General features: G+C 42.8%; 1 protein-coding gene across 1 annotated transcript; it reads left to right on the top strand.

Moving 5' to 3' along the window:
- The first annotated feature begins 1,959 nt into the window (after nt 1-1,959).
- On the top strand, nt 1,960-24,378 carry LOC121523832 (ectonucleotide pyrophosphatase/phosphodiesterase family member 3-like). Its single transcript, XM_041808887.1, has 12 exons — nt 1,960-2,015; nt 2,141-2,268; nt 5,274-5,343; nt 9,337-9,424; nt 9,813-9,985; nt 13,557-13,602; nt 14,844-14,998; nt 15,706-15,841; nt 20,308-20,385; nt 20,462-20,594; nt 22,868-23,024; nt 23,904-24,378. The coding sequence occupies exons 1-12, from the start codon at nt 2,010-2,012 to the stop codon at nt 24,081-24,083; spliced, it is 1,350 nt and encodes a 449-aa protein (XP_041664821.1). The 5' UTR covers nt 1,960-2,009; the 3' UTR covers nt 24,084-24,378.
- Nucleotides 24,379-26,190: the final 1,812 nt, after the last annotated feature.

The following is a 26,190-nucleotide window of genomic DNA, read 5'->3' as shown; positions in this document are numbered from 1 at the left end:
ATGTTAGTCTGTTTAAGAGAGTCAAATCATTGGCATGCATCAAGCAGAGAAAACATTTAAGGAGATTGCAGAAACTACTTAAATTGGGTTAAGAACTGTCCAACGTATTATTAAAAACTGGAAGGATAGTGGGGAACCATCGTCTTCCAGGAAGAAATGTGGTTGGAAAACAATCCTGAATGATCGTGATCGGCGATCACTTAAACGTTTGGCCAAATCAAATCAAAGAAAAACAACAGTAGAACTCAGGGGGATGTTTAATAGTGAAAGTAAGAGCATCTCCACACGCACAATGCGAAGGGAACTCAAGGGATTGGGACTGAACAGCTGTGTAGCCTTAAGAAAACCACTGATCAGTAAGGCTAACTGGAAAAAAGGCTTCAGTTTGCTAGGGAGCATAAAGATTGGACTCTGGAGGAATGGAAGAAGGTCATGTGGTCTGATGAGTCCAGACTGACCCTGTTCCAGAGTGATGGGCGCATCAGGGTAAGAAGAGAGGGAGGTGAAGTGATGCTCCCATCATGCCAAGTGCCTACTGTACAAGCCTGTGGGGGCGGGGCTATGATCTGGGGTTGCTGCAGTTGGTCAGGTCTAGGTTCAGCAACATTATGTGCCCAAAGAATGAGGTCAGCTGACTACCTGAATATACTGAATGACCAGGTTATTCCATCAATGGCACGGGCATATCCCAAGATGACAATGCCAGGATTCATTGGGCTCAAGCTGTGAAAGAGTGGTTCAGGGAGCATGAGACATCATTTTCACACATGGATTGGCCACCACAGAGTCCAGACCTGAACCCCATTGAGAATCTTTGGGATGTGCTGGAGAAGGCTTTGTGCAGTGGTCAGACTCTCCCATCAACAATATTAAAATTAATGCAACACTGGATGGAAATAAATCTTGTGACATTGCAGAAGCTTATCGTAACAATGCCACAGTGAATGCGAGCTGTAATCACAGCTAAAGGCAGTCCAACCAAATATTAGAGTGTGTGACCTTTTTTTTGGGGGTGACTTTTTCTTGGCCAGGCAGTGTGTTTTGGTTATACAACTGCACAAGAGCAGAGGCAGGAGTAGGTTCCCTGACTGTAGGGTTTTAATTTCCTTAGTACACTGTCAGACAGCAGCTGAACCCACAATGACAGCAGCAGCGTACCAGACCAGTCTGCCATCCCCTCCTTTAATAAACCAAACACCAAACCCAGGCTGATGGTGATGTCTCATCTACAAATGAGCTAGTCTAAGGAGTCTTTTTCCCTTCCTCCTCTTCTCATTCTTATCAAACCCACCTCCATCAGATCAGGCATGGGCGAATATGCTGGTTTGGTGCTACACTGCATCATCTTTGGACTTGTACTGCTCCAGTTTCCTGATGGCCCATGCCAGGTATCTTTCCAAGTATCAGCACGCATTGGGTGAGACACCCAGTATATGGTGAGCTGGATCAGGCTCTGGAGAGCATGCCAGGTGCCAGTAGAAGGGTAGCTGGCACTATCGTATCCATCAGCTGACCCTTCCCATCCCCACTCTCCTGAGCATGTCAGCGTAACACAGTCTTCCCATGATCTCGCCCCAAAAATACAGAGATATGAAAGACGTCACGGTAGAACTGTAGAACTGAAAGACTCTGACTTCCCTCCACATGCTCAGATACCAGGAACACAGCCAACCAGTTTGCTTGATCAGAGGTCTGTCTGGGTCCATCTGGAAACATTAGCAGTCAAATGCACTAAACTTAATACTTATTTAAATTTGAACAAGCTTGCACCGCTATGGAAATGTGCCAGGTAAAATAAATGTTTTTCCTCTTAGTTGTGATGTTGTCATGCCATGCTGAGAGTCAGTTTCCCTTACAGTCAAAGCTTTGGTTTCTGGAAAGACCCTTCATATTTTAAACTTTATTTTATTCCTGGCAGACATTTCTAAGCTGTTCCACTTTGATAACACCAGTGTTGACCTCCTGTTTTCTCTCCTTTCGTAGTGGACTCTGCTGGGCTGGTTGCAAACATGACGGTAAGTACTGAATTTCCTCTCTTCTGCAGTCATCCATGAGGATGATCATTTCCAGATGAATCCTGTTTGGTTTGACGCTGAAAAGGTTTCAGATGGAACCATTGTCTATCTGTGATTCTGTTTAGTGTAAGAAGTCAGACCAAAAGATCAAACCGTACCTGAAGGCAGACCTCCCAAAGCGGCTCCACTTCGCTAACAGCCGTCGCATTGAAGACGTCAACGTCCTGGTCGAACCAAAGTGGCTGTTTGAGCGGTAAGTCATCTTTAGTTCTTATCTTTCAGGATGCGGCAGTTTGGTTCAGTTGAAGCAGACTCATGCTGACTTTCTGAGTTAGTTCAGTTCCATTACACTGATTTGAAAGCTGTCCAGCCTACGGACCAAACTCAGCGCTTTGTGGTGTAAACATGAGCCATCCTGCCTACTTGTAGGGAGTAATGAGTTTGAATAAAGCAGCCACTGTAGTCAGAGGAACATGCTGTAAAAACCACAGACAGAAGGAAACAATCACGCCAGTGTTTTCCCTTCATTAGAGTGCTGTCTGTATGAGAAACAGAACAGAGCTCAGTAACATCCATAGATAAACTACAGATTGGCTAATTATTAGAGGACTAACTCTCTCTCAGCTCATCCTGCCATCATTGTGACGGACTCCTGAACATGAACTGTCCGTGGTGCTGAAAGCTCTCATCCTGTCATGGCCCTTACCTCTCCACAGGGTCGAATGTTTAACCGGATAAGGCAATCTCAACTCAACGAAATTCAGGAATCAGTGCCAGCTCAAAAAACAAACAAACAAACAAAAAAAACTAATAAGCAAGAAAACAAACAGAGCAGTGCTCATCATTAGGTTTAACACCTTTGTAATTTAAAGTAAAAACATAAGCAGCAAACAAAAAACATCCACATTTCAGCCCAAGGCTGTCATCAGCATTTCAACAGAGCCTGAAAAGAAATTTACTAAAGCTAGTTACTTAGAATGAGGAGAAAATGCAGCCCCAATAAACCCAGCAAATGGACCCTAAAAAACCCAGAGACTGGACCCTGATAAACCCAGACAGGGCCCCTAATAAACCCAAAGAGGGCCCCTTATAAGCACAGACAATGACCCCCTATAAACCCAGAGAATGACCCCCTGATAAACCCAGAGGGTGGACCCTGATAAACCCAGAGAATGGACCCTGATAAACCCAGAGAATGGACCCTGATAAACCCAGAGAATGGACCCTGACAAACCCAGAGACTGGACCCTGATAAACCCAGAGAATGACCCCCTGATAAACCCAGAGAATGGACCCTGACAAACCCAGAGAATGGACCCTGATAAACCCAGAGAGTGGACCCTGATAAACCCAAAGATTGGACCCTGATAAACCCAGAGAATGGACCCTGATAAACCCAGAGAATGGACCCTGATAAACCCAGAGAGTGGACCCTGATAAACCCAGAGATTGGACCCTGATAAACCCAGAGAATGGACCCTGATAAACCCAGAGAGTGGACCCTGATAAACCCAGAGAGTGGACCCTGATAAACCCAGAGAGTGGACCCTGATAAACCCAGAGAATGGACCCTGAAAAGCCCAGAGAATGGACCCTGATAAACCCAAAGATTGGACCCTGATAAACCCAGAGAATGGACCCTGATAAACCCAAAGATTGGACCCTGATAAACCCAGAGAATGGACCCTGATAAACCCAAAGAATGGACCCTGATAAACCCAGAGAGTGGACCCTGATAAACCCAGAGAGTGGACCCTGATAAACCCAGAGAATGGACCCTGATAAACCCAGAGAGTGGACCCTGTTAAACCCAGAGAGTGGACCCTGATAAACCCAGAGAGTGGACCCTGATAAACCCAGAGAATGGACCCTGAAAAGCCCAGAGAATGGACCCTGAAAAGCCCAGAGAATGGACCCTGATAAACCCAGAGAATGGACCCTGTTAAACCCAGAGAGTGGACCCTGAAAAGCCCAGAGAATGGACCCTGATAAACCCAGAGAATGGACCCTGATAAACCCAGAGAGTGGACCCTGATAAACCCAGAGAGTGGACCCTGTTAAACCCAGAGAATGGACCCTGATAAACCCAGAGAATGGACCCTGATAAACCCAGAGAGTGGACCCTGATAAACCCAGAGAATGGACCCTGATAAACCCAGAGAGTGGACCCTGTTAAACCCAGAGAATGGACCCTGATAAACCCAGAGAGTGGACCCTGATAAACCCAGAGAATGGACCCTGTTAAACCCAGAGAATGGACCCTGATAAACCCAGAGAGTGGACCCTGTTAAACCCAGAGAATGGACCCTGATAAACCCAGAGAGTGGACCCTGATAAACCCAGAGAGTGGACCCTGTTAAACCCAGAGAATGGACCCTGATAAACCCAGAGAGTGGACCCTGTTAAACCCAGAGAATGGACCCTGATAAACCCAGAGAGTGGACCCTGATAAACCCAGAGAGTGGACCCTGATAAACTCAGAGAGTGGACCCTGACAAACCCAGAGAGTGGACCCTGTTAAACCCAGAGAGTGGACCCTGATAAACCCAGAGAGTGGACCCTGTTAAACCCAGAGAATGGACCCTGATAAACTCAGAGAGTGGACCCTGATAAACCCAGAGAATGGCTTGAAGCAAGGAAAGCCCTCATCAGCTGGCCCTCAGCTGATGAGGGCTGGTGTGATATCAGCTGATTGGTATTATAGAGGTGCTTGACTTTGTAACCTACACTTTTTGCCACATTTTTACCTCTTTTCATCACTTTTTTGCCCTCTTCTACCACTTTAAACACATTTATTTTCCATTTTAAAAATACCATTATACCTCCTTTTCCACCATTTTGTGCCACTTTAACCAATTTCTGCTACTTTTAAAGGCCCATTTCACCACCTTTTCTTGCCCTTTCAACCTATGTTAGGGGGGCTTGTCATGCATATTCACATGCCTCTGATGTATCAGTGGGAGCTGTTTGAGCTGTTTAGGGTTAAGTGTCATGACACATTCACATGTGACTGTTGTAGCCAGGGAATGAATCCCTGACTTTCCATTTGAGACGGATGGCTCTACCATCTGCCTTAAACTCTGGACCTTTGGCAGTGAGAGAGAGTTCTATCCAACCCATAAATCCTCACCCTGCATACAGGCTTCTTAGCACAGACTTTCACTTTCCAGGCTGTTTGCCCGTTTTCTTCATCTCCCCTCTTTGTTCATGGTTTTAATCAGTGCTAACACTGAAACACTCTCCTGGGTTTCCCCACAGGTATCCGGGATCGCTGACGTTCTGCTCTGGTGGCGCCCACGGCTACGACAACGACGCAGAGAGCATGCACGTGAGAACAGAAGACCTCTGTAGCTTATAGCACAGGTGTCTCTGGAGGCTGGCCACACACTAGACGAGTGGTTCTCAAAGGGTGGTTTAGGACACATAAGTGGGTCACAGAGCTGTTTTTAGTCGGTCTGGACAGGCCCGTCCACAGATTTGGCTGGTGATTTATTTATTGTGTTGGATCAGTAGAATTGGTGCTAGCATCCTGGCTAACAGTTAACTTTGGAGCTAAAGAGAGTGTCAAGCTATTACTGGGTTCTTATGGTGAAATTATTTGTATGTGCCACTTTAAACACCTTTCAAACACTTTTTCTGAATATTTTTTCACTTTTATTTGCCACTTTTCATCAGTTTGGCTCACTATTTACCCATTTTACCACTAAATACCAATTTTTGCTACATTTTATCCCCTTTCATCCCTTCTTCTGCTTATTTTTTACCACTTTAAACTGATTTTTGTCTCTTTAAACCAAATTTCTCCACCTTGTCTGGCCATGTCTGCAACTGAAGAACCATTTTTGCATAGATGCTGTATAATTGTCTTTGATAAGAGTGATTATTATTCAGGTGAAAAATATAAAGTTATCACAGCTTAGCTTAAGAATTGACAATGATTGTCCTGACCTCTATGGGCCCCCGATTTAGCAGGGCCCCAGAAAGCTGTCCCCTACATCCTCCTTATGAGCGGCCTTGGGCCTTAGGAAAAAAAGGGGGCGGGGCATGCATCTGTACATTTTATTCTACCACATTTTGCTGTGACAGTTAGTATTTTTGGAATGTTTCCTAAAGATCTTCACTTATTTATCCTGTTATTTAGCATAGTAAAGCTGCTTTTCCTGATCATCTATTGATTTCTTGATCTCTCTGGAAAACAACCAACATGTAAATAATCTCAGGGGTAAAACTGAGTCGAATCATAAGTATGCATGCACGTCCTCCCTGGTTTCTATAATGATGCATCCAGAAAACATTTGCCGTTCCTCTTTGTCTGAAATTTTCTTCCTTTTAAGAACAAGTCTGAGAGGTTAAATTTTTTTGTGACTTTGAGTCACTGTGACTCATTAAGATGGTGGTGATGGTCCTGAGATTAGACCGACTGAAAACCAGTTTTAGACCAGTGGTTAGCACTGGGGGCCAGGGCTCCCTTGGGGGTTATGAGAAACTGAGAAGGGTTTTAAAGTTGATTTAAAAACTGTATATTTGATAAATGTTTATTCTAAAGAAGTTAAATGTAATATAAAATTCATGGTAAATGGAGAGATTTACTCTCTAATCAAAGTAATGTTTAAAAAAGTCCTTCAGATGTGAGTCTGCACGTGACTATGTTCATGGCTATGCTTCAACCACCCTCGGGTACTGGCCCCCAGAGTGCTTAGGAAAACGCTGGCCCTTGTACAAATGTAGTTGACTCCTGTAGAGCATTAGTGAGGTCAGGCTCTGATGTTGGACCAGAAGGCCTGGCTCACAATCTCTCTTCCAGTTGATCCCAAAGGTGCTGGATGGGTTGAGGTCAGGACTCTGTGTGAACTTGTCAAACCATGTCTCTCTAGTCCTTCTTTGGTCTCTGGTCCACAGTCCTGCTGGAAGAGAAAAGGGCCTTCCCCAAACTGTTGGAAGCGTAGCATTGTCCAGAATGTCTTGGTCTGCTGAAGCATTTAGATCGGCCTTCACTGGAGATAAGGGGTCTAACCCAGACCCTGAAAAACAGCCCCAGACCATTATCCCTCCTCCACCAAACTTCACAGTCAGAGAGGTAACGTTCTCCCAGCATCCTCCAGACCCAGACTCACCCATCTGGCTGTAAACAGAGAAGATGATTGGTCACTCCACAGAACAGGTTTCCACTGCTCCACAGTCCAGTGTTGGTGTGCTTTACTCCACTCCGTCTTGGTGATGTGAGGCTTGCATGCAGCTGTTACCATGGAAACCCATTCATGAAGCTCCTGCTGCAGTTTTAGTGTTTACATTAATGCCAGAGGAAGTTCAGAACTCTTCAGCTATGGAATCAGCAGAGATGGAGACTTTTATGCACAGTGCTCTGTGATTTTATGTAGTCTTCTGCTTCATGGCTGAGCTGCTGTTGTTCCTAAACTCTTCCACTTTCTAATAAACTGACAGCTGACTGTGGAATATCCAGCTGGGATAAAATTTCACCAACCATCTTGTTGCAAAGGTGGCGTCATCACAGTACCACGCTTGAAGTCACATAGTCACAATGGTGTATCTGCTTGATGCTTCCACATATAAATGCTGATCAATAGAAGAGTTGTTGGGTAGAGCAGTGGTTCTCAACCTTTTCAACCCAGGACCCCAACATTAAAGGTGCAAGAGACCAGGGACCCCCACTGGACCTGAAGGTGGTTGAACAGCCATGAACAATCTAGAATCTTGTGCAGACAAGGCCGCCCATACGGGGGATGAAGGGGAGAGCTTTAACCTGAAAAATAACCACTCTTACTAAAGAAGCAAGTTTATTTTTTTTAGTCGTTTGTGTGGCAGATAGCCTTCTTAAGAATGGGTTCAAATTCCTTTGTTAAAAACAGAAATAAAATGATTAAAAATGGTTAGAATAGGTCAATAATGGCAAAAAATGGTGAAAAGGGTGATGAAAATGTGTTCTAAAAGTAGCAGAAACTGGTTAGAAGTGGCTGAAATGACTTTAAATTAGCTAAAGTTGGAGGAATATTTGGTAAAATGGGATGAAAATTGATAATAACTGGCCAAAAGGGTTAACTAAGACAGAAAAATTGACAGAAAATGGGAGAAATGGGTTAAACTGACAACAACTAGCGTATGAAATAGTGAAATGTGTTGAAATGGGCGTCAAAGATGGTAAAAAGTGGTTAAAAGAGACACTAATGGGTCAACAGAGGCAACTATAGGTGTAAAGTGGCAACACTTGGTTTAGAGGTGTAAAAAAACTGGCAGAAAAAGTGTTGGAAAGGGTTTGAAATGGGAAAAAATGTTTTTTAAGTAGCAAACGTGTTGCAAAATTGGTGGAAAAAATTATAAAAACAGGTTAAAATTTAGCAAAATAGGTGTAAAGTGGCAACAGTGTCATTTTAAAAAATATTCTTAGTTCTTTTAGGGCATCTTGTGACCCCCCTCTCAGTGTTTCGTGACCCCCATGGGGACCCGACTCCAACATTGAGAACCAATGGGGTAGAGGATGTGACATGAGTGAAAATGTTGACATCGTGGGAATGTTACGCCAGAGGAAGACAGGAAAAATATCAGTAAGAGCCATCAGCTGAAGTGCTCCTTTAAACGTCCCTGTTGCACTCAGTGCATCAGGGCTCTCCTATAAGGACGCATTCAGTCTTTGCTTGTTTAGTCAGGCGATTTAAAATGTAGATCTGTGTCTCATCTGCAAAGCTACAGCTGGTTATTGAGTTGTGGGAACTTAGCTGTAACTTCTAAAAAGGATGACCGGACATCGCTCTTGTCTTTTTCTTTACTTTACTTCTGAACAATGAAGCATTACAGCAGCACTGCGTGGCGTATTTTTCTTGTTGTTCCTCATTCATTTCTGTTACATTCACAGAGATATTTACGTCACCTTTCGACACTGCTTTACGGCAGATAGAACTGTAGTTTCAAAAGATTAACAGATGCGTACCGCCACCTTGTGGTCAGTAGAAGTAACTGTCCAATAGTTGAAACAGAATAACTTAAATGCTTTTAACTGAGAAAACCCATTTTAGCCTTTTAACTAAAAGTAAACAACATAAATCACTGTATCAATGAATTAAAGATACAACATGAGTTATTTTCTCTGTTAGGAGCCGGTGGATGCATGCATGTTGAACAGAGGAGGGCCCAGAACTCCCCTCGGTCCCCTTGTCTCCTAACATCGCTGCTCCTCCACATTTTAAAATCAGTTGAGATCTGAAAACCGTCAAGGAGAATCGATGGCCAGCCTGAGGAGAACACCTCTTTTCTATCACAGTTTGCACCACAAATTAAAGGTACAGCATGCTTTCATCCTCTCTTGCAGGCCATGTTCGTCAGTTATGGACCAAAGTTTCCCTCCAAAACAGAAATTGAACCGTTTTCCAACATCGAGCTCTACAACCTGATGTGCGGTGAGTTCATGGCTGTCTGTAGAAACAAAAGGGGATTTTTCAAAATAAAAGCCAGACAGTAGTAAACTGTGGTATGGGCTGATTTCATCTGGTGAGCCTGCAGAGACATGAATTGTGTTTTTATTAAGAATCATGGTGATGAACAGTTAGTCTCTCCTTTAAATCATCCTTGTTTAGTCAGTGTTTATTATTCAACCTCATACTCAGATGTTTGTTTTTTAGTAACCTTCATATGTAAAGTTAGATGCTGATTGTTTCCCACATTAAGTAGCTGTCACTGTAGAAACAGCTCCTGTAGATGCAAAGGTAAAAACAAACAAACAAATAAATCAGAAAAGCTGACTCACTCTGGCACAGCTCCTGACCAAAAGTTGTTTTCCCCTCTCAGACCTGCTGCAGATCCTCCCCACTGAAAACAACGGCACCCACGGCAGCATGAACCACATCCTGAGAGAGCCCGTCTTCACACCGGTGCACCCAGAGGAGCAGACCGCACCATGGAAGTGTCCGCTGACGAGCCTCGAGCCTGAAAATGATCTCGGCTGCTCCTGTCCTGCCCTGGTGAGGTTTTTTTTTTATTGTTTTTATTTTTTTTACAGGAACGAACCAACAGTATGTGGCATGGCTGAATCATCATTTGTATCATCCTCTGAGCAGACTGTGGAGGGTTAACTTTTTAAAAACCTCACACCACAGGAATGCCTGGTAGGATAAACTTAGCCCCCAAAATCCCACACTGCAGAATGCTGCACACAAATGGCCTCCTTTGTTGGAGTGATGCACTAGTGCATCGGTGGAGCATTGGCATTGGCCAGTAGTCACCAGCCTATCTGCAAAAAAAACGCCCCGATGACAGCAGCACCAATCTGAAGTGCATGTTGTAAATGACTAAATCAATGACTGACAGCAGTCTGAAAAGGTATCCCTGCGCTCACATTCCAGCTTTCTGTCCAGATCAGATGAGTTTGCAGCATGCAGCATTCTTGGGTGTGGTTGCAATTAGCTGTGAAATAGCAGAGCATTATAATGATTATCCCCATGGCTATTCAAGCCTGCAGGCTGTGCAGGGAAAACTGAAAACCGAAACAACATTTTACCACATATCCCTGCGATTATGACCTCCCTGCAACTTTACCTGTACAGCTGTTAGTTTGAGAACTTTACCACACGTCTATTTGAACAGCTGACAAGAGAAGTCAGTGCATCAGATTCATCGGCAGCGGCCGTGACCCTCTCAGTAAGAGCCCTGAAATGTCCTCTATGCACTGAGGCAGCCACTGACCATGGCTTTAAAACGACACTGAACTAACACTACAGACTGTTTTATTAGTGGCTGTTCACAGAAGATATAAACAGATAAAGTCTGATCCACTTTTCTGCAAAAATGGGAAAAAAAGTTGCCAAAATTGGGTGAAAAAGGGCAAAACAGGATAAGAGTTCCAAAAAAGTGCAAAAATTGGTGAAAATTTGCAAAACTGGATTGAAAGTTGCAAAAAGGAGTGGCAATAATGAACAGATAAAAGTTGTATGAAAAGTAGCATGAGTAAACGCTGTTTGTCCTGTTGGGGGTCACGGGGGGCTGGAGCCTATCCCAGCTGTCATTGGGCTGGAGGCGGGGTACACCCTGGACTGGTCGCCAGTCAATCCCAGGGCTGACATATAGAGACAGACAACCAGGCATGCTCGTACTCACACCTACGGGCAATTTAGAGTCACCAGTTAACCTAACGAGCATGTTTTTGGTGGTGGGAGGAAGCCAGAGCACCCGGAGAGAAGCCACGCATGCACTGGGAGAACATGCAAACTCTGCAAAGGACGCGGGCCAGGAACCTTCTTACTGTGAGGCAGCAACACTAACCCCTGCTACGCCGTGCAGCCCCTGAACGAATCCCTCCAACACACCAAAACAGTAATAATGATATCTTGGCACACTTTTCAGCTCCAACATAAAGGTAAAGGTTAGCCAGGATGCTGGCACCAATGCTACTGGTCCTGATGTCATCGATGATTCACTACTGGGGAGGGCCCAGTCTCTAGGTTTGTCAGGGGCCCAGCCAGTCCTGTGGGTGTGCCTGCTCCAGGACTGAGGACGGTAAAGAGCGTAAGCATAGCTTGATTTACAACTGTTTGACGTGCACGCCACCAAAGACTGGATCAACCCCAGGGCTGCTTCACATCCTGGATAAGAGGAGAACAGGCTGAGCTGCAACACGGCAGAGATGCTGGTCTTTGTAGAAAAAACATGCTTCCAACAGAGAAGTAGACTTTGAGTCAGGCCTGGGTAATATAGCATTCTTTTATAATATCACTGTTATTGTAAATAAGATATAAGATAACAGGTCTTAGCTCTGGGCCAGGTAAAAACCACTGCTCATACTCCTAGTCCTCCCATGATCCTGTGATCTCTCCAGCTGCTCAGGGTGGGGCATTGCTCCAGAAATGCACTTTAACCAACATGATGAGGCAGGGCGTTGATGTCTGCAGTTGAAATGGCTTAATTTGATCTTGGGAATCTGTGATTACCTAAAGGTGAAACCTGATGATTGTTCAAACACGCAGCGCCTTTATCCTCACTTCCAGGAGTCAGAGAGAGTATCTGATTCATGAGCAGATGTGTTGATTGTTATCTGATATGGTACCACAAAAACCAACATGCTGTGCCAATAAGTCCTTCATTCAACTAATTTTCCTCTGGTTACGTAGCAACGGTGATAAACAGCTTTATCTAATGTTATATAAAGGGAGGAGAGAGGGCGAGTCACAGAGTCACAACCCTGGCCGTTACCTCTGGTGTTCACAGTGGACCAATCAGAAACAGTTTCAGCTGAATGCAGGGATTTATCAGTGCAGAGGAGGTAATCCCTCAGCAAACAGGCTGAGTTTTCACAGTAATAACAGAAATAAGTAAGAAGGAGCTGACAAAGTTAGACAGACTTCTGTCTTTGGCGCCCTGTGAATAGACTGAACTTAAGTTGACAAACGTGTCAAAGTACTCTCTGTGGTTCCTTGTAGACAGAAGTAGACAACATGCCCATTTTGATGCTCTGTGATTGGACAGAAGTGGATGAATTGCCCTCTTTGGCACATGTCCAGTAGTGTAGAAAATACCATTTTGTGCCAGCCTGTGAAACCAGACTCCTGTCAGAGCCAGCTTGTTAACAGGGACGTTTGATGACACAGGATCTTTCTCTTTCCCTGTAAATCCCTCCTGGTGACACATGGATGACGGCTTTAGGACAGGAGCAGGGTGAATTGTGTGTTTGGTGTTGGGTTGAGCTGTGGGTTTTTCATAGAACTGTTGAATACAGTGTGGGGATCATTTAACTGCTTTTGTGTGACATGTTTTTTTATGCTTGCTGGTTTTTTGTTGCTGTGCTGGGTTTGGATAACAGTGGTGGAGCATTCGGGTGACAGAAACAGTTATTTTGTGAGACTTCACTCTGGCTGGCAACCCGACTTAACTGCATCCGCTACAGTTTTCCCTGCTATCAGCCTGCTCCAGCTGGTTACCGGGCAGATGTTCTGTTCTTTTTTCAGCCGGTTTGGTTTTGTTTTTCATGATGAAGCCTCTCCTTGGTGACCCTGATGTGGACAAGATGATTATTAATGTGCATATTTAAGGCCCATGTCTAAACCCGGGTATACCCTGTGTGATTGTGGACTGTCCCAGACCAAGGAGGACCAGTTGTGGTGAGATCTGTGGTCGTGGCTCTAAAACGGTGGTCCCTCGTCACACTGTGAGACAGGCTGACATTGCTACTAAAGACAGCCTGGGATAAAATCCTGGCAGTGTCGGAAATTTAGGATGACCATCTGACAATATGACTGCTGCTAAGGCCTAACCAACCAATGAGAATGCAGGAAGATGTGAAGTAATGATAAACAGGACACTGGCACTGTGCTGCTGACCTCTTGGACAGGTCACCCTTGTAAAAGAGATCTCAGTCTCAATGGGTCTTTATCTGTTTAAATAAAGGTTAAATGAACAAACAAACAAGTCAGCTTTAGGAGAAGTTTGTTGGATTCCAACAAGGAGAAAGATCTTAATCCAGAGTCTGTGGTGTTAACCACTAAACCATGCTGCACTCAGGCCTGTAACCCCACACACGTTTCTGTGTCCTCTTCTCCTCAGACTGGAAATGAGATCAACGGCCGTCTGAATCTGACAGCAGAGGAAGGTGAGGACTGAAGGGAGGAACCAGTATAGATCATCCAGATTTATACCAGAGGATACAAAAATTAGATTACAAAAATTACATCCAACTTGTAATTTTCAGACTCTAAGACAAAGTCAGATTCCTGACTCTGATGTCAGAACTCTGACTTTTGTCCCAGCATTCTGATATTTTAATCCAAATTCATATCACAGTTGATGCGTTTTCAGAATCCTGACTTTAATTTCTTGATTTTCATTTTAATCTCAGAATTCTGATTTTAATCTCAGATTTTCAATTTTAATCTCAGAATTCTGATTTTAATCTCAGATTTTCAATTTTAATCTCAGAATTCTGATTTTAATCTCAGATTTTCAACTTTAATCTCAGAATTCCGTTAAAAACAGAATACAGATCAGAATTAACCTGATTTCTGAATTCTGACTGTAAACTCAAAATCTTTATTCTAATCTCAAAATCTTAACTGTAATCTAAATATTTTAACCGTAATCTCAAAATCAAAACTGTAATCTCCAAATTTTTACTTTCATCTCAAAATCTTAACTTTAATTTCAGTTTGATTTTAAACTTGAAATTTGGACTTTGTCAGAATTTTGATTTAAATCGAAGAATTCTGGCTGTAAGGCCAATATTCAGACTGTCAAAGTTCAGAGAAACATAAAATTCTGAATTTAATCTCAAAACTCTGTCATACACCCCTAAATTCAGACTGTAATCTCAGGACTCTGACTTTAATCTCAAAATTTAAACTTTGATCACAGAATTCCAACTGTAATCTCAAACCCTAGAACTGTAATCTCAAACCCTAGAACTGTAATCTCAAACCCTAGAACTGTAATCTCAAACCCTAGAACTGTAATCTCAAACCCTAGAACTGTAATCTCAAACCCTAGAACTGTAATCTCAAAATTATGATTTTAATCTCAAAATTATGATTTTAATCTCAAACTCTGGACTGTAATCTCAAAATCCAAACTTTAATCTCCACATTTAGATTCTAATCTTTTTAATTTAATCTCAGAGTTCTGACTTCAATCACAGAGTTCTGTTTTTGTCTCAGTTTCTTGGCCCTCATCCTCTTCCGTAGATCTGTGTGCCGTCATCCAGGCACATGTGCCCTCTGATTTGAATGTGGTCACAGCTGCGCTAGTTACCAGTGAAAAGTAGAATACATATTTTAGAAATGTAAGATGAGCTGAATAATGATGAGAATAGATCTGATCAAACCGTCCTTTTTCTCCTAGTGTTGGTTGCGGAGCAGACGCACACGCCGTTCGGTCGTCCACGGTTGCTGCAGCGTGAGCAGAGTTACTGCGTCCTCCACCATGAAGGATTTATCAGCGCCTACAGCCACAAAACGCTCATGCCTCTGTGGAGCTCCTTCACCGTTGACGACCCGGTAGGAACTCTCCATATTTGTTTGTGGTTCCACTATGTTCTCCAGATCTCTGCCATTTTATGTTCAAACAGAGAGCTACAACAATCCACCCTTTACTCCACCCTAAAGGGGCTGACTTTGGTAGTCTATCAGCAGGCCCCTGCTAACATGCAAGGACATCCAGAGCACTGCTGGGGTTGTGTCAATCCTCCTATAGGGCGTTGATGTCAGGGCCAAGGGTCCTCCCATTTTTTGGAAAATCAAACTTTATTTTGAAGTTATTACATTCACTCTTAGCCTCTAATTTACATTGAAAACACTTCTTAAACGTTAAAAGTAGACCTAGACGTATACCTCATAGCTGATGCACACTGTAATGACTAAACCTTGAGGCCCCGTGGTGCTCAGGGCCCCAGGCCTACCTTTGCCTGACAGTAAAACCGCCCATGTCCTGACAGTGCAGTTTTCCTTGGAGATGGGTCTGTTGTCATTTAAACCAGGTCAAACTTAAGAAGTCGTCTGATGCCACATCTCTCTTGACCTTGTCAGCTTAAAAGTTTAGATTGGTGATAGAAAGTTCCAGAGAAGTTTGATCACATCTAGATCTCTACTAACGGTAGTCAGCTGGAGAGCTGAGGATGTCAAATGTCATCGTCACATCTCCTTTTAATGAGCGTATGGAGTCAGAGTTTCAAATTAAAAGTGTGGATATTTTTTCTATTTTACAGAAAAACCTGGACCCGTTGCCGCTGGCGCCGTCAGACTGTTTACGGGCTGATGTCAGGATCGCAGCATCTCAGAGCCCGAGCTGTCACCAGTACAACACGGCGGGAAACGTTTCCCACGCCTTCCTGTACCCTCCCAGTTAGTAGGCATCTACGTCCTCACTCACTTCTCCCCTTACACTCCATGAATCCTCACTGACTCAGAAATCCAGCCCTCCATTCTCCTCCCAATCATGATTGTATTTGCGTGATGAGTTCATGTGTTTCCAGGAAACCAGTGTCTTATTGTACACATAACACCCCTAACCAATATTCCCATGATGCATCAGCACAGCTTTGACTGTTACTGAAACATCACTCCTCCAAAGTCTGTAATCCTTTTAATTGTTATGAGCTCAGTCAAAAAGAGCAAATCCCATCAGACCTGGTGGGATGAAACTAGGACGCCTCCGTGGAGAGCTTCACGGTTTGTTATTGGCTCTTAGAGAAGTTTCTATTTATCAGTGTTCAACACCAGTTATCATGTAATGAAAATATGTTTCAGCTCTTTACAGATATTTTGGGTTTTTGGTAAACTGGGAAATACCATTTATCTGCCTAAAACAAAAAAATAGAATAAAAATAGCACCAGCCAGTGAAAAGGGTAAAATAGAAACATGTGGAGCCTCGGCTTTTCATGGGAAGCCACAAACAATAAAAAAACAGGATTTTATTTTGAATTTACAGTGGAAGTTAATGGGGACATTTTTGGCCTTAATAAACTGAGTCACTTCTCTGATTACACAGACTACTAGAGATGAATGAGGTTAAAAACTCAAAGTAAAGGGAAAATGGACCAAAAAAAATAAAATCCAAAAATGAACATTGAAATGGAGCGGAGTGGCCAATCTGGAGAGCATGGAGCACTCTCAGTGGACCAGGCTTCTTTAGGGCCATGAGGGCTGAAAAACAGGGACGCTAAATAGATCATACTTTCAGACAACCATACAGGTGTTTGGGGGCGGGGTCATCTGCGATCAAGGCCGCCCATCAGGGGGGATAAAGGGGAGCGCCTCAGCCAGATGGGGGCCATGGAGATCAGGAAAATCATGATCTATTGTAAAGTTGGGCTGTGAGAACTATATTTTATATATGACCTGAATGATACTAACCACGTGTATCAAATAAATAAAAAGGGATTTTTTTTGTTTTTTTTGCCATAGTTCAATATAGCCCTGATCAAACTGTAACTCCCTCTTCTTAAAGTGAAATTGTCTGTTTTTGCTAATGTAAATGTTGTGTTTGGGCAAATCAACTAAAATATTTGGAAAATAATGTCAGACTTCATAGCTGAGTCATGATGTGCACAAACGCCAGGATGCTAGAGAATAAAGTAGAAGGAACTGTAATAACTTTAAGGAAAAATAATGAAATAATTTTCTAAAAAAATGGCTGAAATGATGTAAAAATGGTTCATGAAAAAGGAGCTAATATGTCCTAACCTTGCAAAGCAGATGGATTCGCCCGTTTCCGTGTTTCTCACGGGTGAATTCATCTTCAAAGCTCCCATCTGAACCGTTTGGGCCCGGTTAGAAAGTGACAGGACCAATCAGCGACAAGGGGCGGGACTTTCAGGCACGGCGGAGCTGTGACATAAACAAGCATTGAGAAGAGGTTGGTGCAGTTATGGCGGAACAGATTAGCGTGGATGCTGCTAAAGCGCCAGTTTTAAAAGAAGAACAAAGAACAGCAGTGAGTTGTTTTCTTTTCAAAAACCACAGAAGTCGAGTACTGACATGTCTACAGTCGCCATGGTTACCGTTATGATGTTCTCTATGGAGTTTACTCGCCAGTAGCTGCGCACCTCAGTCTGGGGCTACAACATTACGTTTTGTTGCTCTGATTGGCCCGTAAAGATGTGACAGACAGAACGTTCATCCAATCACCCTGGGAGTTTTTTTTCAAAGGCTCCGCCCTTTCCCAAACGCCGTCTATGGGAGGTTTACCAGATGGATGTGTCAAACAAATCCATCTGCACTGTAAGACAAAATTAGTTGAGCTTACTTAAAAAAAATGTAAACTTGCCTCAAAAATAACAAGTAAACTACACGTGACTTTTGTGAGTTAAAAAAACACATTTGTTTTTAGTGTGCAGTACTTGTTCTACATGAACTATTAAAGTATTACTACTAGTTTAAAATCAATTATTTTAACTTCTCAAAACTGAGATTCAAATGTTAATTTAAGTTTGCAGGACTGAGGCTAAATCATCTACTTGTGTGCAATACTTCATATTTTTAGTGCACTCAAAATATTTTAGGTAACTGATTACCTTAGAGCATCCGATAGTTCTCTCTGTAATGTTTTTTTGAGTTATCATTTCACCTAAGGTGGACCAGCTTGTGCCACCATTTACAACAAGGGCTGTTAGTGACCCACTGAACCAGCAGTCATTGCATTAATGTCAGTGTACCATCCAACATTCACTGACAGTAACACTGCCCCCTATAGGCGGGACGTCTTTAATTGAGACAGCAACTTCACTCATAGAGTATTGTATCTTATTTCACCTTTTTTTAACCAGGAGAAAACCTCTTTGAAGTTAAAAATCTCTTTTTCAAAAGTGCCCTGGCCAAGACAGCAGCAGCAAACAGAGTGCATAAAGGTTTAGTGCCCAAAGGCATTCTGGGAAAACTGCAGATTTGCCGTAACTCAAAAAATACGAGTTATAACAAAAAATACTTAAATTCTTTGAGTACTTTTCACTTAAAACTATAAAGACTTCTATCAGCTCATAAAAATAGAGTTGAAACCGCTGTTTGGAATTTTTAAGTTAACACAACTTAATTTTACCCCCTTTTTACTTAATTTGTTTAAACCAAGTAAACTAAAGTAAACTGAGCCCTTTAGCTGTTTTGGCCAAGAAGTACAAGTAAGTTGTTTATAGTAAAAATTTGGAACAGGTGACAAAGAACTGACAAATTTCAACTCAGTGTTTATGAGTTAAATGGATGTTGCGTTTTACAGTGTGGCATTTCAGGTTAAATTTGTCTAGGAGGGTGGTGAAAAACGGCTAAAAAGTGGCAAAAATGGGATAAAAGTGCAATAAAGTGTGGAAAGACAGGAAAAATGGGCAAAAAAGGTGAAAAGCTGGTAAAAAGTGGCAAATAAATGATAAAGCTTGGGAAAAATGGGCAGAAACTGTGATGAAAAGGGGTTATAGAAGCTGGGTTTGCATTACAGTTTTTCACAAAATAAAAGCGATATTTCTTAAATTTCGATTAAGTACAATTGCGCTTTGAATGCGTTTCCATTGAAGGGAGTTTTGGGCATAGGCCTTGCAATTCTCCTAAAATCTCATCTCTCATGAATCCACTGCAGGGAAGCTTGACGCTCTAATCCTGCTGCGTGTTGGTACGGTTTTGGTTCCATCTACGGCGGTTGCCTTGATAATTTTGAACAAAAGACGAAGGCAACGGATGATAGTTCAGAGGTAAAGTCCGTATGAACAGCAAAAGCCACATATAAAGGTAGAAGTATGATGTTAAGAAGTCTCGTCTCTTCTTCTGTCCACACGAACGGCGCCACGTTGTCTCAGAGTGACTGGTCATGTGACACCGTACATCACGTCCCGTGACTTGTAAACGTGGAAAAAATGTTTCCATTGCACTTTTGCGATATATTTCTATATTGAAACGGCTGAAAAACTTCCTAATGAAAGCGTAAAAAACTTTTTAGCGATAGTTTAGGGTTTTTTCGAAATTCAGGTGTTTCCATTACCAGTTTTTTATTGCGCTATTTCCATTTTGCGCATTTCCAAGTGTAATGGAAACCCAGCTACAGTTGCATGAATAAGCAATTTGAACATCAGAACCCAGTCCTACAGAAATAGTCGGCCAAAGTTGGAATCTTATGGGAAAGTGGGAATTGATGGGGTATCTCCACCAGAGGCTGAGCAGAGAGGACCACACTCATCTCTGCCCAGCCTCATTCTCTCTGTGGCAAAGAAACCTGGCTCAAAGAGCATGATAATGACTCAGACCTGGAAATTTACCCCCCCTCTTCACTTGCTTCGACTTCCCCTGACCCATAAATCACCTGGAGGCTTGTGTCTTCATATTAGCTGGATGAATGGGGAAAAAAGGCCTTTATGGGAAAGCTGGGGCAGCCTTGAAATAAACCTCCCTGGAATAACACTTCACTTGGAGATTCCCGTTTTCAGCTCAACATCAATGAGTTCAAAAAGGAAAACGAAAGGGCTTTAGTCCTCTCTGAAAATTAAAGATAACTATAACTGAGCTGCACAGGAACTCTGTACACTCCCCGATTACATCTGAGGCATTTATCAGGTTGTTTGGGAGTGACATTGTTTTTTCTGCAGAACTGAGGCGGTTTCTTTAGTCTTTTTTGTTAATCCAATCTTACATCTCTTTTCCATAAGAACTCACACCAAGTATTGGGCCTTTTTATCACCATTACTAGCATTTAAAGACTATTTCAGGGGGAAAATGAGGTTGAAATTGATTGTTTGAATCCACATTTCTTCTGGTTTTATATCAGTCAACATCCTGCTTTGAAAACATGATAACTGATTTAAAGATATCTGTTCTTTTTGTGCTTTTGCAGATCTGAACGCCACAGCAGACCAGCAGTTTGACGCTCTGCTGATGAGTAACGTGGTGCCCATGTACCCCGAGTTTAAGAGTGAGTTACCCTTCAATATGAGAAGACGCTCTGCACATGCTCCAGTTTTTACTTGAATCTTTTCTGTCATTCACAGAGATCTGGGACTACTTCCACAACACTCTGTTAAAGAAGTACGCCTCTTTGTACAACGGCATTAACGTGGTGACCGGCCCCGTCTTTGACTACAACTATGACGGACAGTTCGACTCGCCGGAGCAGATCCAGCAGTGAGTTTAAGGTCACTGTTACGTGAGACACATCCTGCTTTCTAAACGGTTTCCTGTGGACAGAAATGTTTGGTGATGTCATGCACATGGAGCCACAAAGTGTTCCTCACTTCCTGTTTTCTTATTTTGCAGTCGTCACACGTCAGTGTTTCAGACAGTTTTAAATGATGATTTCATTTATTTAGGGCAGTGGTTCTCAAACTTTTTTCACCCAAGCCACACCTAAGATTAAGCCAGAATCTCAAGGCACACCGTGTTTAAATCGATACAGAATAGACTTTTTAAATAATGTTACAGTCAAGGTGGCCTATAAGGGGGATAAGAGAGCAAACTTTCTGGGGCCCAGCCAACTGGGGGATCACGGAGATGGTGAAAGTGGGCAAAAGGTGGCAACACAAAGACAGAAATGGGCGAAAATGAGTAAAAAGTGGCCAAACAATGGGTTAAAATTGGCAAAAACTTGTTGAAAGTCTCAAAATAGTGGCAAAATGGGTTACAAGTGGCCTAAAAGGGTTAAATGTTGTAAAACGGTGGTAAAAAAAATGGGTTCAAAGTGATAATAAAGGGCAAAATTGGGGAAAAAAGAGGTCAAACAGTCAAAAGTGGACAAAAATTTGCAAAAGGTGGCGTAAATGGGTTGGAAGTGTCAAAAAGGTGGCAAAATAGATCACAAGTGGCAGAAAAGGGTTAAAGTTGCTAAAAGGTGGTTAAAAAGGGTTGAAAGTGATGGAAAACATGGCCAAACAATCGCAAAATTGGCCAAAAAGTGGCAAAAAGGTAGCAAAAATGGATTACATGTAGCAACAAGTTCCAAAAAAGTGCCAAAAATGTGTCAAAAGTAGTTATAAGAAGTGGCAGAAGTGGGTAGAAAAATTGGTTTAAAATAGCACAAATTGATAATTTCAACGCCAGGTTTCAACCCAATAATTGCCATGAAATAATCATGGAAAGTTACGAGACGAAGTTGTTTTAGAGGAAAATTCAAAGCTGGAACTACACTCCAGACACGGCTGCTGGGTGGAGTGATTTCGAAAGCTGTAAAAGTGGTTTACTCAGGAAAGTAGTCCCAGGTATTTGCTTCATGTGTCGTAATGTCACATAATTATACGTAATTATTTCATAGCGTGGTGAATGTGCAGGTCGCAACTTGTCCACGAGAGCGTTTTGGAGTTGTTGGATTGTGTATTTGATGAGTTTGATGAGGGAAAGCCGGGATACCATAAGAATCCATTGCGTTGGCAGAGCAGCTCCTAACTCAGACCCGCCGATCTTAAAATAGCTTGCACCGACACCTAAAGGAAACAAACCTATAACTAAGACTATAGGGATTATGGCAATGGACCAATTCGCCAAAATGTTGAAGTATCCCTTTAATGAGGTAACTGTTAGCCAGGATGCTAGCACCAATGCTACTGATCCAACACACATACACTGATATCAATAAATCCCAACTGGGGAGATCCATCTCTGGGTTTTCAGGGGTCCAGCCAGATCTGTGGGCAGGCCTGGTTGCAGTGCTTACCATAAAGTTGTAGTAATGACGTATGGTACAAATTCCCACGGCACACCTAGACTTGCCTAGTGCACACCATTTGAGAACCACTGATTTAGGGGACAGCGTCGCCCTTATGGAATGGCATTCGTGTCAGAAAGATTCAGACTAAATTTTTTCTGTATCAAACAAAAATGAGCATTTGAGAACAAAAAAAAGTGATCAAGCAAAATAAAAAATCACAATTCAAAATTGCAAATAGTTTGTTTACAGTTCCTGTTTTTTGTCTCTCAGTGATCAGACTTTTGCTCTCTCCTCAGTTTGGCGTTCGCCCTTCCTCGTCCTTTCTTTGCATTTCTTGAGTTTCTACTTGCAGTCCTGCCGTTCGTGTCACCGTGGAGGAATTTTGGCCCACTCTTTTTTTCAGAACTGTTTTAATTCAGCCACATTGGAGGGTTTTCCAGCGTGAACGGCCTGTTTAAGGTTGCTGGGATTCCCTGTGGAAGCACAAGTAGGATCAGGGTTTACTTTCAAACCAGCGTCCTATGAGACAGCCTAAGACTACACATTATCTCACTGCTCTGTCAGCTCTATAAAGGTCCTTTTCCATATAAGCCAGAGAGGGGCCTCATGGTTTACTGTCGGAACCTCAGCAGTGAGTCAGACTTACCTTTAAAGCATCACAGTGTGAACACAGTCCTCACTCAACCGCCCATATTAATGTGGAAAACCCCTGCTTTTTTCCTGACCTTTTCCCATGTTTTGCTCTGTTTCCTCCCAGTTTTGTGTCTGGCACCAGCATCCCCATCCCAACACATTACTTTGTGGTGTTGACAAGCTGCAGAAATGCGACCGTGCCCGTGTCTGCCTGCGAGAGCGAGCTACAGACAGTGTCCTTTATGCTACCTCACAGACCGGAAAACTCTGAGAGCTGCCAGGTGAGAAATCAGCGAGCTGGACTTCAGCTTTGTACTCCTTCTAAACTTTAACTGACGGGTACAGAAACTCTTTGTGTGAAACTGCCTCCCTGATCCCGCTGACTGGTTTTAAACAAAGCAGCATTTTCTGTGTGTATGATCATGAAGTCATTCCCTTTATCTGGAGCAGAGACAAATCAGTGTGCTAGACAGGACCGTTGTCTGAGCATGAATGAGAACTCTCTCATTGTCAGTGTCTGTCCCACACCTGGATGATGTGACTCTTCCCTGAGACACGGTTAAATCAAACTGTGGTGGTATATTCATACACACATGACTAAAACACTGAGGTCAGGCTACTTTTGAACTGGTTTCTATTGAACTTCATGGAACATTTTAACCCTCAGAGGATGTCGATGTAATCTTTAGACCACTAAAGATGATAAGGGTTTATACTCCAGAGAGCGTGAAGGAGTCTAGCGTACTGGAACTTTATCACAACACTTGATACATCCTCTTACGCCAGTCAGAAACGGAGACTCCTGTCTCCTTAAAGTGTACCAAAACCAGACCAAGAAAATGCAGCGTTAGTCAAGAGGAAGGGCTGGGGCGCTTTCTCTGCTGGTTCCTCCACTGGGAACCTTACAAGCCTGAGGCCCAGTGGTCGTGACCTTTGACCTCCAAATCAAATCATTGATTCCTTGAGTCAGATTGAAGGTTTTCTACCTTGGCTATTGCTGGCATGGTGAAAACCAATATGTATTTATGATGGAGAAGTCAATATCTGGTGGTATCGCTGATATCTTATCTATCTCCTCTCCTCTTATCATACCTTCAGTGTTTGTAAAGCTGATATTCACATGACTTTAAAAAATAATAAATAACCTTTTTCGTTCTCAGAGCACGGAGGCTGCCTCTCTCTGGGTCGAAGATCTCATGTGGTTCCATCAGTCGCGAGTCAGAGACGTGGAGTGGATCACAGGATTGGACTTTTACCAGGACTTCTCTCGACCAATCCCAGAGCTGCTGAGGGTGAAGACCCGCCCTACAGCCGCCATTCAAAGGAAACAGGATCACTAGATTATGACATATTAAGGGAGGCTTCTTTAATTCTATGATCACTGGACTCCAGGTAGCAGCCATCCAACAGATTTTATTTATTCTATGTCTGATTTAGACTCTTGATTTTATTTTTCTACCACATCATGTAATGTTTTTATTGCCATGATGGTTTCTGATCAGTCTTTATGTCTGTAATCTGTATTTAAGATCGTTATTTCCCCAGATGAACTGTTCTCAGATCTTTCATGCTACAACATTTGACTACACTTATCTGTGAAATTGCACTTTTATGAATAAATATTGGATATACTTATTTTTAACTTAACTCGTACTTTATTAATCGATTAATCCACAGCTTACACTCTTTTGTTGATAGGCTGAATTACATGCATGTACAGGATTCCCATGGACGAGTGCAGAGATGTCAGAGAGATGGCCGTGCTGCTCTCACTGAAGCGTTGAAGATTTTTTACTGTGTATCCCCCTCAGGTATCAAAAGTAGCTACTAGTACTTTAAGTACGTTTTAAATGACTTACGTTTTACTTTGGCTTGAGCAGATTTGTAGATTGCTACTTTTACATCTACTTAAGTATATTTCATTCAGAGTAACTTTACTTGCATACAATAGCACTTTTTTCATCTCTGCCTATTAGCCAATGAACAGACACGATCCCTGCAGCGCTCATGTGGAACGATTGGCATACAGTCTGAAACATCCCAGGGACATTTCTGTGGAAATGCCAGCTAAAAGGTTGCAGAGAGAACAGATTTATGTTAAGCACAGCAAACATCTGTGTTTGTAATGAGTCAAAGTTTTCCAGTAGTACACCGGTACCAAAGAAACTGCTGCATGCATCGCTGAAATGCACCTGTGTTATCTCCCTTTGCCTCCTTCTTGTATTTCTAAAGCTGACTGAACAGCTGCAGACATGAAGCAGAATTAGAAACGGCAGAAAGCTAAAAGCCAGCTGGCTCTTCTGCCTGGTGAAGAAATGGGATTTCCAGGACGACCCACTGTCCTCTCTGGCTCATTAGATTAGCTGCATGAATAAAGTCCATTTAAAAAGCTGTGAAGTAAAGATGCCTCCATGCAAGAAGCATTGGTGTTCCTCTGCTCCCATCTCTGAGAAATAAAAGACAGGAGGAGGAGAGCTCGGCTAAATGGAAAGCACTTTATCAGAGTATCTTATTGTTCCCCAGACACAAAAAAACAGACGCCAAACAGTCGCTCTGTCTGAACTCAGAATATCCGGCCTACACAGATCTCTTTGAATGTAGGAAAACATGAGCACATGCAGAGGAGTATAAAAGAACTCCAGATGGACCAAAACACAGGAACAATAATCCTTTTCTCTCTTTGTAGACTGGAATCTCCCGAAACTTTCCCCGGGCCCCACAAATCCACATGTAATCAATGCTGAGATGTTTTAACACCGCGCCGGATGTGTGAGGACACTGGCGTGTTTGTCGCCGCTTCACAATCCTAAGAAAACTGTCTGCTTTCACCTCCATCCAGCAACACAAACACGAGCACAAAGGGCACAACCAGAGACGAAGCTTTGACACGGATCCATAAAGTAAAGTGTGAGCAGACCGTGTGCAGTGGGTGTGTCGCCCCTTAGCGATAAGATGTGTCTCCAACATCCCGGTCCAAAACCCCTGCTTCTTTCACTGTGGCACGTCTTATTGCTAATTATATGTCAGTGTGGACACCCGTGTGATCTATGGCCCTTCTCATTGATTTTATTTACACTTGACTGTCTATGATCTCGTGCAGGTTACTAAGGAATCATGAAACACGGGACGTGATGTTAAACTGTCCGTTGTGCCAAAAGGTGGTATACACTTTACCTGAGGGTTTCCTTGGTGTTAAGAGTGACTGGGAGTCTTCCTGGTGGCTCAGGAATCAGGCAAAAACAAAAATACATATCTGTGCCGTGGAGGAGATCCTGTCTTTTTTGGTTCAGCATTGATTTTGACGTTAAAAGTGAGTGGAAACGTGCCTCATCTCTTTATTTTGGTGACTAATGTTCTTAAAGTCAATATGGGTCAAAAGTATACACTTGGAGAGGTTTCTGTTTTTCCCCCATAAAGCCATGCAACTCCAACTATTAACAAAATACT

This window comes from Cheilinus undulatus, linkage group 16 (assembly GCF_018320785.1).
Source record: "Cheilinus undulatus linkage group 16, ASM1832078v1, whole genome shotgun sequence".
NCBI classification, from domain to species: Eukaryota; Metazoa; Chordata; class Actinopteri; order Labriformes; family Labridae; genus Cheilinus; species Cheilinus undulatus.
Note: the sequence above shows the minus strand (reverse complement) of the source record. Positions and strands in the feature narration are given on the sequence as shown.

What these genes read in the sequence shown, in the direction of transcription:
- LOC121523832 (XM_041808887.1), top strand. An exon ending in CCTTCACCGTTGACGACCCG is followed by an intron (nt 14,999 to 15,705) that starts GTAGGAACTCTC and finishes TCTATTTTACAG; the next exon opens with AAAAACCTGGACCCGTTGCC. An exon ending in AAAACTCTGAGAGCTGCCAG is followed by an intron (nt 23,025 to 23,903) that starts GTGAGAAATCAG and finishes TTTCGTTCTCAG; the next exon opens with AGCACGGAGGCTGCCTCTCT.